This window comes from Strix aluco, chromosome 33 (assembly GCF_031877795.1).
Source record: "Strix aluco isolate bStrAlu1 chromosome 33, bStrAlu1.hap1, whole genome shotgun sequence".
Lineage (NCBI taxonomy): Eukaryota > Metazoa > Chordata > Aves > Strigiformes > Strigidae > Strix > Strix aluco.
In genome coordinates, this window is record NC_133963.1 from 2,533,670 (window position 1) to 2,548,234 (window position 14,565).

At 66.7% G+C, this 14,565-nt stretch overlaps 3 protein-coding genes across 3 annotated transcripts; all 3 read left to right on the plus strand.

The window, feature by feature from the left end:
- The first annotated feature begins 63 nt into the window (after nt 1-63).
- On the plus strand, nt 64-3,762 carry TIMM50 (translocase of inner mitochondrial membrane 50). Its single transcript, XM_074810145.1, is given in 13 exon segments — nt 64-220; nt 803-950; nt 1,052-1,083; nt 1,684-1,705; nt 1,919-1,977; nt 2,451-2,472; nt 2,475-2,569; nt 2,654-2,678; nt 2,681-2,757; nt 2,856-2,954; nt 3,032-3,188; nt 3,282-3,388; nt 3,480-3,762. Coding segments are annotated over 12 exon segments (882 nt in total). The 5' UTR covers nt 64-220; nt 803-868; the 3' UTR covers nt 3,585-3,762.
- Nucleotides 3,653-8,088, plus strand: DLL3 (delta like canonical Notch ligand 3). The gene is given in 15 exon segments (XM_074810159.1): nt 3,653-3,724; nt 4,725-4,822; nt 5,278-5,431; nt 5,433-5,501; nt 5,623-5,680; nt 6,091-6,262; nt 6,264-6,527; nt 6,650-6,848; nt 6,850-7,034; nt 7,036-7,078; nt 7,081-7,135; nt 7,256-7,531; nt 7,534-7,702; nt 7,776-7,857; nt 7,956-8,088. Coding segments are annotated over 15 exon segments (1,842 nt in total). The 5' UTR covers nt 3,653-3,712; the 3' UTR covers nt 7,962-8,088.
- Nucleotides 8,089-8,582: 494 nt separating this feature from the next.
- On the plus strand, nt 8,583-14,494 carry ERCC2 (ERCC excision repair 2, TFIIH core complex helicase subunit). The gene is given in 26 exon segments (XM_074810094.1): nt 8,583-9,040; nt 9,138-9,159; nt 9,162-9,214; nt 9,286-9,348; nt 9,434-9,446; nt 9,449-9,546; nt 9,633-9,665; nt 9,668-9,751; nt 10,198-10,288; nt 10,291-10,313; nt 10,406-10,457; nt 10,460-10,528; nt 10,610-10,630; nt 10,633-10,705; nt 10,779-10,869; nt 10,871-10,913; nt 11,491-11,659; nt 12,176-12,294; nt 12,552-12,621; nt 12,721-12,790; nt 12,875-12,976; nt 13,073-13,136; nt 13,447-13,568; nt 13,661-13,753; nt 13,839-13,911; nt 14,031-14,494. Coding segments are annotated over 26 exon segments (1,989 nt in total). The 5' UTR covers nt 8,583-8,953; the 3' UTR covers nt 14,222-14,494.
- The last annotated feature ends 71 nt before the right edge of the window (nt 14,495-14,565 follow it).

The window sequence follows — 14,565 nt, forward strand, 5'->3', positions numbered from 1 at the left end:
GGCTGCGGCGGCCGCGCCTGCGCCCTGGGGCGCGCGGTGCGGGAAGATGGCGGCGGCGGCGGCGGCGGCGGCGGTGGCGGCGGCGGGGCGGGTGGTGGCGGCGGTCTGCGGGGTTCGCGCCGCCCTGGGCGCCCGCCCGGCCCGCGCCGCGCTGGGCCGGGCCGCCAGCGGCACCACCGGTACCGAGGCGGTGCTGCGGGAGCGGCTGCAGCGGCACCAGGTGGGGGCCGCGATGGGGCTGAAGCTGGGCCTGGGCCTGAGGGGACGGGCTGGCGGGCGGGGTGGGGAGGGGGGCACGGGGGCTCCACGGGTGTCCCCAGCTGTCCCCGGGCTTCTCTGGGGTCCCCGCGCCTGTCCCTGTCTTTCCTCGGGGGGCCCCAGCCCTCCCCGGGAGCCCCCGGGGGTCTCTGACTGGCGCTGGGTGTTCCCAGAGCTCCCCGGCTGTCGCTGGCCATCCTCGGCCACCTCTAGGCCTCTATGGCTATTCCCAGGGTCCTCTGGTTGTCCCTGGCCATCCTCGGCCACCCCCAGAACTCCCTGCCCATCCCCAAATGTCTCTGGGGCTCTCTGAGCGTCCCTGACCATCCTCAGACATCCCTGGGAGTCCCTAGAGGTCCCTGGGGCTCTCTGGGTGTCCCTGACCATCCTCAGACATACCTGGGGTCCCCAAGTGTCCCCAAAGGTCCTAGGAAGCTTCTTGACTGTCCCTGGGACTCCCCAGATGCCCCTTGCTATCTTCGGCTGTCCCCAAGCCCCTCATCACAGTGTCCACCCCCCCTCTCTGTGTCCCCTCGCCCCACAGGCGACAGAAGGACCCCTGGGACACACCGGGGGCCCAGAGGAGGAGGAGGAAGAGCGGCGGGAGCGGATGGCGGCCGCCCGGCGCTTAGCCCTGCGATTGGCGGGGCTGCTGGGTGCTGGCACTGGCGTGGCACTCGTCTACATCTTCGGTGAGTCCTGGTGTCCCCCACCTGTCCCTGTTCCCCCCCCGCCACTGTGCCACCGGGCCACCACAGTCCCCCCCCTGATCTCTGCTCTCCCCCTCCCACAGGCAGCAACGCAGTGGATGAACACGGGGCCAAGGTGAGGGGCTCTCGGCGGCCGTTCCCCCTCTTAGGCTGGGCCAGTGTCCCCTCCTGCCCTTTGGGTCAGCTGGGGACATCACGGGGGCTCAGCACCTTCCCCTTGTCCCTCCCTTCCCCATGTCTGTCCCTTTTTATTGCCGTTTTCCCTTATTTTGGAGTTTTTGCGTCAGGTGGGCATCAGGGCCCTGCGTCCCTGAGGGGAGCAGCGTGTCCCCAAAAGGACCGACCATCTTTCTCACACCCTGGGGAGGTGTTTTTTGTCACCCAAACCCTCTTTTTTTGAGAATCTGGGAGGTGTTGAGGGGGGTTTTGATGCGCAGGCAGGTGTGAATTGCCCTGCCCGGCATCCGGCTGTGGGGGGGGACATGGGGACATCAAACGGGGTGACAGAGGGGAGCACTGAGCAGGTGGCAATGACACCAGCGGGGGATGGGGACATCAGCGGGGTGACATCAGTTGGCGGAAGGAAACGCACGGGAGCAGCGTCACCCACCTGCGAATTGTCCCTGTCACCTTGCGCGTCCCCCACCCCTGTGGCACCGCTGGGACCCCCCCTCTGATGTCACCTTCTTGCTGTCCCCCCCTTTTCTCCCCACAGATCCCTGATGAGTTCGATGGCGGTGAGTGACACCCCTGGGGCCGTTTGACACCTCGGTGTCGCAGCCAGAGGCTTTTACAATGTTTTTAACACCCTGTTGTTACCCAAAAGGGGCTTTCATTTGGGACCGCTTTGGTCTTTGTCCTGGTGGAGGGATTGGGGGTGGAATGTCACCCCCCTTGGGGACAGCAGGGACCCTGGGTGACCCTCACCCACGCTGGCCTTGGCTCCGCAGACCCCGTGGGCATCCAGCAGCTCCGCAGGACCTACAAGTACTTCAAGGACTACAGGCAGGTGCGTGGGGACCCATTTTGGGGGGGGGGGTTTCCCTCATTTTAGGGGGGCTTCATCTGTTTGGGGGTGGCTGTCCCCATCCTGAGAGCTTTATCACCTTTCCAGGAGCTTCGTCCCTATTTTGGGACATTTTGAGGATATTTTGTATCCCCACCCCATTTTGGGGTACCTTGTTCTAGTGCTGGGGAGTCACATCCTTCTTTGGGGTCCCCCATCCCCATTCTGGGGACATTTGTCCCTGTTTTGGGGTCCCCTCTCACTGATCTGGGGTTCTCATCCCCACTTTGGGGTCTTTGTCACGAGGGGGGGGCTTTGTCCCCATTTGCCGGGGTGCTTTGTCCCCACGCTCCACCCCTTGCCCCCCCTGTACTCCGTCCCCTTTTTGGGGACCCTTGTCCCCACGCTGGTGGCTTGTCCCCATGCTCAGGGGGGGCTGTGTGGGGGGCTCCATCCCTCCCTGTGAACCCCCCCAGATGATCATCGAGCCCACCAGCCCAAACTGCTGCCAGACCCCCTGCGTGAACCCTACTACCAGCCCCCCTACACCCTCGTCATCGAGCTCACCGACGTCCTGCTGCATCCCGAGTGGTCGGTGAGTGTCCCCCAAACCCTCCCGTGCCCCCCTACGCTGTCACCCCCCCCCCTTTTTCACACCTTTCTGTCCCCCCCAAAGTAGCTTGTCACCGGTTGGCGCTTCAAGAAGCGCCCGGCATCGAGAGCCTCCTCCAACAACTCGCTCCCCTCTACGAGATCGTCGTCTTCACCTCCGAAACCGGCATGGTGAGCGCAAAATGGGGGACACAGCCACCCGGGGAGGGTCACAGGACCACCGCGGGGTGCCCTCACCCTCTCACATCCCCCCGTTTCCCCCCCACTAGACCGCCTTCCCCCTCATCGACAGCGTAGACCCCCACGGCTTCGTCTCCTACCGCCTCTTCCGTGACGCCACCCGCTACATGGATGGGCACCACGTCAAGGTTTGGGGACAGGGAGGGGGGACAGGCACTTTGGTGACCCCTCACCCTTCTCCAGCACCTCCTTGTCCCCCCCCCAGGATATTTCCTGCCTCAACAGAGACCCCGCCAAGGTGGTGGTGGTGGATTGCCGGAGAGAAGCTTTTTGCCTGCAGCCCTACAACGGGCTGGCGCTGCCTCGCTGGGACGGCAGCTCTGACGACCGCGCGCTCTACGACCTCACTGCTTTCCTCAAAAGTGAATAAAAACGCCCCAAACATCCCGGTTACCCCCCTCCTTGACACCCCCCCCCCCCCCCCCTTCAAACCTCCTTTTTCTCTGTCCCCTCAGCCATCGCCCTCAGCGGGGTGGAAGACGTCCGGACGGTGCTGGAGAATTACGCGCTGGAGGAGGATCCGCTGGCGGCTTTTAAACGCCGCCGGTTGCAGCTGGAGGAGGTGGGGACACGCTGGGAGAGCGGGGAGGGGGGGTGACAGACCCTTGTTACCCATAACGGCTGTTTTTACCCCAAATCGGGGCGGAGTGCAGGAGGAGCAGCAGCGCCTGGCCGAGTTGGCACAGGGGAAGAAGCCGACGGGGCTTTTTCTGGGCGGCCTGACCGGGCGCCTTTGGCCGCGCTCCAAGCAGCAGTGATGTCAGCGTGATGTCATCACCACGGGGCCGTGACGTCATCACGACGGCGCCATGATGTTTGGGGGGGGCGGTGGGGGGGTGACGTGCCCCGGCCGCCGTGGGAGCAGCGGGTAACGCATCACCCGGACATGGACAATGAGGTTGGAGGCGCCGGCGTGGCCCCCGTTTTTGAGGTGTTTGGGGGTGGGTTTTTGGCGGGGGGGGGCAGGGGGTGTGAATAAAGGGTGATGTCAAGGTGTGGGTGCAGTGTGCTGCTTGGGGGGGGCGCGTGGAGTGGCACACACCGCCCCCCCGGTGCTGGGAGGGATCTGGGATATTTGGGGGGGGGATTTGTGGGGCTGGATGCAGGCTTGGTGGGGGGGCGGAGTTGCTGGGCTGGATCTGGGCCTTTTTTGAGGGGAGTTATGGGGATGGATCCAGGGTCTTTTTGGGGGGGTTATTGGGCCAGATTTGGGCCTTTTGGGGGGTTATTGGGCTGGATCTTGGCTTTTTGGGGGGGTGTATGGGGATGGATCCAGGCCCTTTTTGGGGGGGTTATGGGGATGGAACTGAATATTTTGGGGGTTATTGGTCTGGATCTGGACCCTTTTTTGGGGGAGTTACTGGCTGGATCTGGACCCTTTTTGGGGGGGGTTATGGGGATGGATCCAGGCCCTTCTGAGGGGGTTATTGGACTGGATCTGGACCCTTTTTTGGGGGATTATTGGGCTGGATCTGGACCTTTTTGGGGGGTTATGGAGCTGGATCTGGACCCTTTTGTGGGGGGTTATTGGCCTGGATCTGGACCTTTTGGGGGGGGGTTATGGGGACAGATCCAGGCGCTTTTTGTGGGGGGGTATTGGGCTGGATCTGGGCCTTTTTGGGGGGGTTATTGGGCGGGATTCAGGCCCTTTTTGGGGGGGGGTTATCGGGACAGATCCAGGCCCTTTTGGGGGGGGGGTTATGGGACTGGATCTGGGCCTTTTTGGGGGGGTTATTGGGCCGGATGCCCCTCGAGGGTGGCCTGCATCCCCTGTGGGGGTGTGGTCTATGAGGAGGGGTGGGGCATGGGTGTGGCCTGCGGGGGGGCGGGGCTTGGCCCTTAGAAAGGGGTCGGGGAGGCGGGTGGTGGGCTCAGACCCCGCTGAGCCCTGAGACCAGGTGGGACCCCGGGCCTGGATCCGGCCCCCCCACTGCCAGTGCTGGCCATGGCTGCGCTGCTGCTGGTCGCCCTCCTTGCCCTCCTCTGCCCCCCACGGGTGAGTCTGACCCAGGGAGGGGGCTGGAGGGGCCCGGGGGGGTCTTAGGGTGTGGGGGAGAGACTTGGCAATTTGGGGGGGACGGAGTAGGGGGGGGAATGGGACTTCCTAGAGTGCTTCGGGTGTCTCTTTGTGGTCCCAAGTGGGTGTTGGGGCAGGGGGAGTTCCAGGAGGGGTATTTGGGATACTGGGGGGGGGGGTATTTTGGGAGTCCCAGGGGGGCTGTTTGTAGTGGGGGGGGGGCTCCAGGAATTTGGAGTGTCCCTGGGGAGTCTCAGGGTCCTTGGGGCACATTTGGGATGCTGGGGAGGATCAGGAGGGTCCTAAGAGGACATTTTGGGGTGCTTGGGGGTATTTGGGTGACTTTGGAGGGATATTTGGGTGCTGGGGTGTCCCTGAGGGGTGTTTTGGGGTGCTGAGGGGGGGCTCCTGGGTCGCTAACACACCCCCTGCAGGTGCAGCCAGCCGGAGTGTTGGAGCTGCGGGTGCTGTCGGCACGGGGGGGCCCGGGGGGACCGTGTGGGGGCCCCCCCTCCTGTCGCCTCATCTTCCGCCTCTGCTTGCGGCCCCCCCGGGGGGGTTGGCTGCAGCCTGGGGGTTGCCCACAGCCCCCCCCGGACCCCCCCCTGCCCCGGGGGCACCCCGCATCCTCCACCTGCCTTTTGCCTTCCCTTGGCCGGTGAGGACCCCTGCAAAGTCTTAACACACCCCCCCCCCCACCCCAACAATGGTTCTGGGAGCCCCAAGGGACCAGGAATGACACACCAACCCCACCCCCAATTTTTGCCCTCCCCCCCCAGGGCACCGTCTCCCTCGTCATCGAGTCATGGCGGCTGGAGGAGGCCAAAGGCTCTGGGGGTGAGTGGGGGGGACTTGGGGAGCTCTTGCGGTTGGGGGCGGCGGGGGGGGGGGGGCAAATAGGGTCCTGGGGGGGCAAATATGGGCTCCTGATATTGGGGAGGTGGGGGAGGTGGAGGTGTCATAGGGGGTGGATGAGGGATAAGGGGGGGCAGGGGAGGGAGTAGATGAGAGCTTGGAGGGTTGGGGGGCAAATGGGGGACAAATAGGGGTCGGGGGGGTGAAATGGGGTTTGGGGGGGAAGTTGGTGACCTGTGGGGGCAAATGAGGGTTTGAGGGGCAAAGGGGAATCCTGGACATTATGGAGGGGGGTGTGAATGGGAATCCTTGAGGGGGGGGAGAGTTAGAGGGGCAAAAGGGGGGGTTTGGGGGGGCCCGGGGGTGTCTGTGGGTGCTGACGGGTGCCCCAGGGCCCCAGGGCCGACTCTTGGGGCGCACGGTAGCCCGGCAGCACCTCTCCCCGGGGGGTCCCTGGCGGGGGGGTGCCGGGGGGGGCCTACGCTTCGGCACCCGCCTGCGCTGCCGCCCTCCATCCCGCGGGCCCCGCTGCACCCCCCGCTGCCCCCCCTGCACCCGCCGCTGCCCCCCCCGCCTGCCACCCCCCCCGCCGCTGCTGGCCCCCCTGCTGCACCCGCCGTGAGTACCACCCCTGGGGGGGGGCCCCCAGCACCCTTCCCATCCCCCCCCAGGGCTCCCCCATTTTTCTTGGGAGGGGCCACCAGCACCCCAGGGTGCTCCCTGAGTTTTGGGGTGCCCCTGACACCCCGTTCTCCCCGCAGGGGGGTGCCAGGAAGCCTGTGCCCCCCCCAGCACCGGCAGCACCTGCACCAACGGCGGCACCTGCATGGTGAGAGGGACCCCCCCCCACCCCACCCCGGCACCCCCAGTGCTCCCCTGGGTGGGGAGGAGGGAGGGGGTGCTCCGGTACCCCCCATCCCCACCCTCCCGGTAACGGTGCTGCCCACGCAGGGTCACGGCAGTGACTCCCCGGGGCTGCGCTGCGACACCCCCCCCCCCCGGCCCGGGACGGGCACCGGAAGCACCGGCAGCCCCGGTAGCACCGGCAGCGGTGCTGGCAGCACCAGCTGTGGCACCGGTGGCACCGATGGTGGCCCTGGAAGCACCGGCGGTGGCACCGGCAGCACCGATGGTGGCCCTGGAAGCACCGGTGGCAGCCCCGGTGGCACCAGCAGTGCCAGCAACGGCCCCTGAAACCTCCATCCCAGCGTTTTTTTTCGGCGTCACTCCTCCCGGCTGGGGGACGGTTGGCAATGCTGGAGCCTCTCCCGGAGGTGCCGCCGTCCCCGTGCGCCCTCGGTCCCTGCTTCAACGGCGGCGCCTGCGCCCCGGCCCCCCGGCACCGGCTACACCTGCCGCTGCCCCCCCCGGTTTCCGCGGCTTTTACATACTGCGAGCGCCGCGCCGACCGCTGCGACGATCACCTCTGCCTGCACGGTGAGTGGTCCCCTGTGTCCCCCACATCCCCCCGTGTCCCCCACGTCCCCCCGCGTCCCCCTCGCCCTGGCGCCATTCGGTGCCACTGACCCCCCCACCGTGACCCCATCCCCGGCGCAGGCGGCCAGTGCCAGGACTTGGGTCGCGGCGCCATTTGCAAATGCCGGCCGGGCTTTTCGGGGCGCCGGTGCGAACGCAACGCCGACGACTGTACCCCCAACCCCTGCGCCAACGGCGGCACCTGCCAGGATGGTGCCAACTCCTTCACCTGCTCTTGCACCCTCGGTTACGCCGGCGCCGATTGCCGACGCCGCGCCGACGCCTGCGCCTCCGGCCCCTGCCTGCACGGGGGCACCTGCTACACCCACTTCTCTGGCCACGTCTGCGCTTGCCCCCCGGATTTATGGGGTCCCGCTGCGAGGAGGAAGTTGGGGGGCCCCCACCGGCCCCCCAGCACCGGCCTCCCGCTCCCCTTGCCCTGGCCTGCGCCGTCCCCCTCGCCCTGCTGGGTCCCGGCGTGGTGCTGGCGCTGGCGGCGCGGCGGCGGCGGCGGCTGATGGGGGAGAGGTGAGACTTTTTTTGGGGGGGGTTGGGGCATACACCCCGATTTTGGGGATCTCACAGGCTTTTTTGGCCACAGCCGCACGCCAGAGACGGGGGGGGGCCCTGGCACAAGCCCCTTGGGGAGGGAGCGGCGACCGCCACGTGCTTCTGCCACCCGGGTGAGCCCCCGCAAGACCCCCCCCCACCCTGGCACCCCCCATTTCTCTCCCCCCACCCCATTTTAACCCTCATTTCTTCCCCCCCTCCCCACCTCTAGGTGTGACCTGGCGCTGATGGAGCCAGCCAGAACCCCTCACCCCAAGTCTGTGACCGCCCCCCCCAGTGGTTTGGGGACCCCCCCCCAAGGGGGGGCGAGGGGCGGGTTGTGCCATAAAGCTCTTTGAGATGTTTGTCCGTGCCACCTCGTCACCACAATCCCGCCTTGGCACCCACGGGGCGGGGGGGGGGGGGCGGGGGGCAGACAAGGGGACACCCAGCTTTGGATTGGGGGGTTGACACGAGTGGGGACACCCTGTGCAGGACCAGGGGGGTGACACGGGTGGGGACAGTCGGGGGTGACACGCCCCGTTTTCGGGTTCCCCCCGCCCCCGAGTCACTTTCGATGGGCGTGCTCCATCGCTCGGCGCTTAACTCGCTGCCCCTGGCCGCTCGGCGCTCGATTGCTTCCCCACCGTACGAGCTGTTCCCGCCCTCTGGCGGCGCGGCCAGGGCCCCACCAGCGCCGTGATGGCAGCGCGCGCGGCCAATCGGAAGGAGAGGGGGAGGCGGGGGCGTAGAGCGCCGGCCAATGGGGAGCGGAAAGGGCAGAGGTGGGGACTGGAGGGGCGGGGCCACGCCGGAGCCGGCGGCGTGTGGAAGCGGCGGGAGCCATGAAGTGAGCGGGGTGGGGGGGCGGGATCCCGGGGGGTGCCTGGCCCGCGGGAAGGCCGCGATCGCCGGGAATTCCGGGAGCCACCGGCCCGCGGGAGGGCCGGGCTCCCCGGTGGTCCCCTGGCAGCTTTGGCTGCGGAGCAGATCCCTGCCGGGGCAGCTCCCCGGGGCCGCCTCAGCACCGTGACACCACACACACACACACCCCCCCCCCCCACTGGATCCTGCTGCCCCGCCGTCACCCACCAGATCCCGCCAAGAGCGGGCTGGGGCACCCCCATCCCCGGCCTCAGGCAGGCGCCGAGCTCCCCGCTGGGGTGGGGATCCGCTGGGATCCCTTGTGGGAATCCTCTCTCCCCGACCCCCTCCGCAGGCTCAACATCGATGGCCTCCTCGTCTACTTCCCTACGACTACATCTACCCGAGCAGTTCTCCTACATGCTGGAGCTCAAGAGGACGTTGGACGCCAAGGTACGGCGGGATCTGCTGATCCCCGGCGCGTTGGGATCCACCCACCCCCCTTGGGGTCGTCCCCGCCGGGGTGACGCCACCGCTGCTCTCTCGGTAGGGTCACGGTGTACTGGAGATGCCTCGGGGACCGGGAAGACGGTGTCACTGCTGTCGCTCATCGTCGCCTATCAGCGGGTGAGCACTGGAGCCTGATCCCAGCCCAGCTGATCCCAGCCCAGCAGATCCCAGCATCGTTTCTCTCCCAGGCCCGGCCGCTGGACGTCACCAAACTCATCTACTGCTCCCGCACGGTGCCGGAGATCGAGAAGGTGGAGTGAGGAGCTGAGGGAAAGGCTGGGGGGAGCAGATCCTGGAGGGGATCCCGAGGGATCTGGCTGAGCGTCGCCGCCACAGGTGATCGAGGAGCTGCGAAGCTGATGGATTTCTACGAGAAGGAGTTGGGGGAGAAGGTGCCGTTCCTGGGGCTGGCGCTGAGCTCCAGGAAGAACCTCTGCATCCACCCCGAGGTGAGGACCGGGTGGGATCCACTGGGGCTGGGGAGTGTGATCCCAGGGGGGACCCCAGTGAACACGGGGTGACCGTGGGGGTGCAGGTGTCCTCGCTGCGCTTCGGGAAGGAGGTGGAAACAGCCGGTGCCTGAGCCTGACGGCCTCCTACGTGCGAGCACAGCACCAGCGCGACGGATCCCTGCCTACCTGCCGCTTCTTCGAGGTGAGGGATCCCCCCACCCTTTCCAGGGTGTCCCGATGGCACCTGGGCACCCCCAGGAGACCCCCAGTCTCCTGCCAGCTCCTGGGTGCCCTGTGGTGGCTCCGAGAGCTCCCAGCACCCTGGGGGTGCCTCCCCATTCCACTCTCCAGCACCCTGGGGTGCCCCTCATTCCTCCACTGGATCCCGAGCACCCTGCAGTCCCCCCATTCCCTGTCCAGCTCCTGAGCACCCCAGGGTCCCTCTCCCATTCCCCAACTGGATCTCCAGCACCCTTGGTTACCCTCCAGCCACAACCTACCTCAGCCCACACCGATATCCACCCTTCCCCAATCCCCTGCCCCCCCCACCCCCAGCCCCGGGTGCCTTCCCCCTACCCCCAGCTGCCCCCCACCCCTGGGGGGCCTCCCTGGGGACCTCCAGCTGCACCCCCCGGTGTGTCTCCCCAGGAGTTTGACACCCATGGGCGCGAGGTGCCCATCCCCTACGGCATCTACAACCTGGACGACCTGAAGGCCCATGGCCGCCAGAAGGGCTGGTGCCATATTTCCTCGCCCGTTACTCGGTACAGGGGGGTGCCGGGATCGGTTTTGGGGTGGCTGAGCTGTCCCTAAACGTCCCCAAATGTCCCTGAACCCCCCTCCCCGCCACCACCAGATCCTCCACGCCAACATCGTCGTCTACAGCTACCACTACCTGCTGGATCCAAAATCGCCGACCTGGTTTCCAAGGAATTAGCCAAAAAATCAGTCGTGGTCTTCGACGAGGCTCACAATATCGGTCAGCACCCCCTGAACCCCGTTTTTGGGATGTCCCCCTGCTGTCCCCAGGGAGGGGTGACACTTGTCCCCGTCCTCTCAGACAACGTCTGCATCGATTCCATGGGGTGAACATCACGCGCCGGACGCTGGACCGCTGCCAGGCCAACGTGGCCACTCTCCAGGCCACCATCCAAAAGTGAGCAGGTGTGTCCCCCCTAATTGTCCCCTTTGTCCCCTGGGGTCACTCTATGTCCCCCCACCCACCCCAGGATCAAGGAGACAGACGCGCAGCGGCTGGCGGAGGAATACCGGCGGCTGGTGGAGGGGCTGCGAGAGGCCAGCACGGCACGGGAGACCGACCCTCTACCTCGCCAACCCCGTGCTGCCGGATGAGATCCTGCAGGGTACATGTGTGTGGGGGGTTAAAGGCCCCTTTTTTGGGGTACCCCATGTCCCTTGTTTCCATGCTCCCCATCCTTGAGCCCCCTTTTGGGTTGGGGAGCACCGTTGGGGTGCTGCCAGCCCCACACTGGGCTCTGGTGCTCCCTGATCTCTGCTCCAGCTGAGCAAGGGGGGGTCCCTGGGGGTCCTGAGACCCTACTTGGGGTGTGCAGGGAGAGTTGCGGGGGTCCCAGGGGATCCCTGAGACCCTCCTCACTGTTGGGACCCCCCTCAAAACCCTTGGGAGATCCCTCTGGGGTGCCTCCAGCCCCACACCAGCCTCTAGTACCCCTCCAACCAAACGCAGGCACCCTGGGGGTCCCCAAGCCCCTCCTTGGCATGTGAGGGGGTCTCTGGGGGTCCCCAAGACCCTTCTGACTTTTGGGAGCCCCCCCCCCAGCCCTTGGAAGATCCCTTTGGGGCGGTCTCCAGCCACACACCAGCCTCCGGTGCCCCCACCCACCCCTCCAGCCAAGTGCAGGCACCCTGCGGTCCCAAGCCCCTCTTTGGGCCCCCATCTGAACCCCGCCCCCCTCGCAGAGGCGGTTCCCGGCAGCATCCGGACAGCCGAGCACTTTGTGGGGTTCCTGAAGCGGTTCGTGGCCTATTTGCGGGCGCGGGTGCGGGGGCCGCGGGTGGTGCAGGAGAGCCCCCCCGCCTTCCTCAAGGACCTGTATGAGAAGGTTTGCATCGAGCGCAAACCCCTGCGGTGAGTCTGGGGGGGTCCGTGTGTCCCCCCCTTCACAAGGACACCACATAGCCCTAGGGTGCTACATCGCCCTCCCAGGGTGGTGCATCCCCTCCTTGGTGTGATCACATCTCCCCCAAAGGTCCCTGTCGCTGTCCCCTTCCCTGTCCCCCCCATCCCCATGTCCCTGTCCCTGTCCCCCCCCAGCCCCACGTTCCTGTCCCTGTCCCCCTCCGTGTCCCTCCCCAGCCCCATGTCCTCCCCCTGTCCCCCCCATGTCCCTGTCCCTCTCCCTGTTCCCCCCCAGGCCTACCTCCATGTCCCCTAGGCTGGGGGGGGGGGGGGGGGATGACAGGAGGTGCGGCTGGGAGGGACAGGGACAGGGACATGGGGCTGGGGGGAGGGACAGGGAGTGGGACAGGGACAGGGCATTTCCCCTCCTCAGGGTGACACGACACCCCTGGGGTGACACATCCTTCCTCCTAAGTGACGTGTGTGTGCCCCCCGGGTGATTTCCCCCCCCGCCCCGCTCTCCAGGTTCTGCGCCGAGCGCCTGCGCTCGCTGCTGTGGACGCTGGAGATCGTGGACGTGGCCGATTTCTCCGCCATCACTCTCGTCGCCAACTTCGCCACCCTTGTCAGCACCTACTCCAAGGGTGGGACAGACGCCTGGGCCCCCCCCGGGGGCGAGAAATGGCGGGGGGGCCACAATCCCTGAGTACCCTTTTTTGGGGGGGCAGGTGACACCCCAGCCGCCCCTCCGCCCACAGCGTAGGGATTGTGGCACCCGTGGGGGGGTGGGTGGATGAGCACCCTTGGGTGGGGGGGCACCCTGTGTGCTGTCTGGGGGGTGTTGGGTGCCCCCCCCACCCTGGCTGGCACTGAGTGTGCCCCCCCAATCACCCCCTCCCAGGTTTCACCATCATCATCGAGCCCTTCGATGACAGGACCCCCACCATCTCCAACCCCATCCTGCACTTCAGGTGAGGGACGCTGGAGGGGGGCACAGGGACATGGGGGGGCACAGGGATGTGGGGGGGTGGTGGCAGTGTCACCCCAAGTGTTGTGTGTCCCCCCCCCAGCTGCATGGACGCCTCCATCGCCATCAAACCCGTCTTTGAGCGCTTCCAGTCTGTCATCATCACGTCGGGGGTGAGGCCCTGTGTCCCCCCACCCTCCACGTCCCCTCCAGGGCCCATCGGGGTGACCCCATCTGTGTGTGCCCCCCTCCCCCAGACTCTCTCCCCGCTGGACATTTACCCCAAAATCTTGGATTTCCGCCCCGTCACCATGGCAACTTTCACCATGACGCTGGCCCGGACCTGCCTGTGCCCCATGGTGAGCAGGGAGCGCTGGGGGTACCCGGCGCTGGGTCTGGGGGGGGTCAGGGACCCCCGTATCACCAGTGTCCTCCCCCTCTGCCATCCCTCACAGATCGTGGGTCGAGGCAACGACCAGGTGGCCATCAGCTCCAAGTTTGAGACACGCGAGGACATCGGTAGGGACGGGGACATGTGGGGCTGGGAGGGACAGGGACATGGGGCTGGGGGGGGACAAGGACAAGGACATGGGGCTGGGGGGTACAAGGAGGGGAACATGGCAGGGACAGGAATGTGGGGCTGGGGGGGGGACAGGGACAGACACCCATAACCATCACACTGGGGGCCCCAGGCTTGGGGCTGGGCCTGAGACAAGACAGAAATGGGGCTGGCGGGGGGGGGATCTCAAGCCAGGGGTGCCAGAGAGATTTGGGGTGCAGAGGGGCCTTTGGGGGGCCACAGTGACCCCCCCCCCCACGCCCCCCCAAGCTGTCATCCGCAACTACGGGAACCTGCTGCGGGAGCTCTCGGCCGTGGTCCCCGACGGCATCGTCGCCTTCTTCACCAGTTACCAGTACATGGAGAACATCGTGGCCTCCTGGTACGAGCAGGTACGTCCCGGGGGGTCCCACCCCCCAAAATGTCCCCACGGTGTCCCCACGGTGTCCCTGCGGTGTCCCTTAACCTCCCTGCGCCACTTCAGGGCATCCTGGAGAACATCCAACGCAACAAACTCCTCTTCATCGAGACGCAGGATGGGGCCGAGACCAGCATGGCCCTGGAGAAATACCAGGAGGTGGGTGCCAGCACCCCGGGGTGGCGTTGTCACCGGTGTCACCACCCCCCAACACCCCTCGCGGTGACGCGGTGGCTCTTGGCAGGCCTGCGAGAACGGCCGAGGTGCCATCCTGCTCTCGGTGGCCCGCGGCAAAGTGTCGGAGGGCATCGATTTCGGTGAGGTTGGCCCCCACTCCGGTGCGGGGACGTGGGGATGGGTGGGGTGGGGGTGGGGGACAGGGACATGGAGCACCCTGAGCACCCCCCTGGTTTGTGTCCCCCCCCGCCTCTCCCAGTGCACCACTACGGCAGAGCCGTCATCATGTTCGGGGTGCCCTATGTCTACACCCAGAGCCGCATCCTGAAGGTCAGGGGGGACCCCAGGGGACCCATGGGGACAGTGGGGGCACAGCTGGGCACCCAAGGGACACCCCAGGGCACAGCCAGGCACCCAAGGGACACCGCGGATGTTTTGGGGACACAATGAGGTGGCCCAGGGTTATAGTGGGGCACAGTGGGGCACCCTGGGGACACAGTGGGGCACCCATGGGGTGCAGTGGTCACCCATGGGGTGCAGCCAGGCATCCTGGGGCACAGTGGGGCACCCATAGGGTACATTGGGGCACCCTGGGGACCTGTGGGGCACCCACAGGGTACAGTGGGCACCCTGGGGACACAGTGGGGCATCCATGAGGTGCAGTCAGGCACCCTGGTGACACAGTGGGGCACCCATGGGGCAGAGTGGGGCACCATGGGACACAGTGGGGCACCCATAGGGTATAGTGGGCACCCATGGGGCGCAGCCAGGCACCCTGGGACACAGTGGGACCA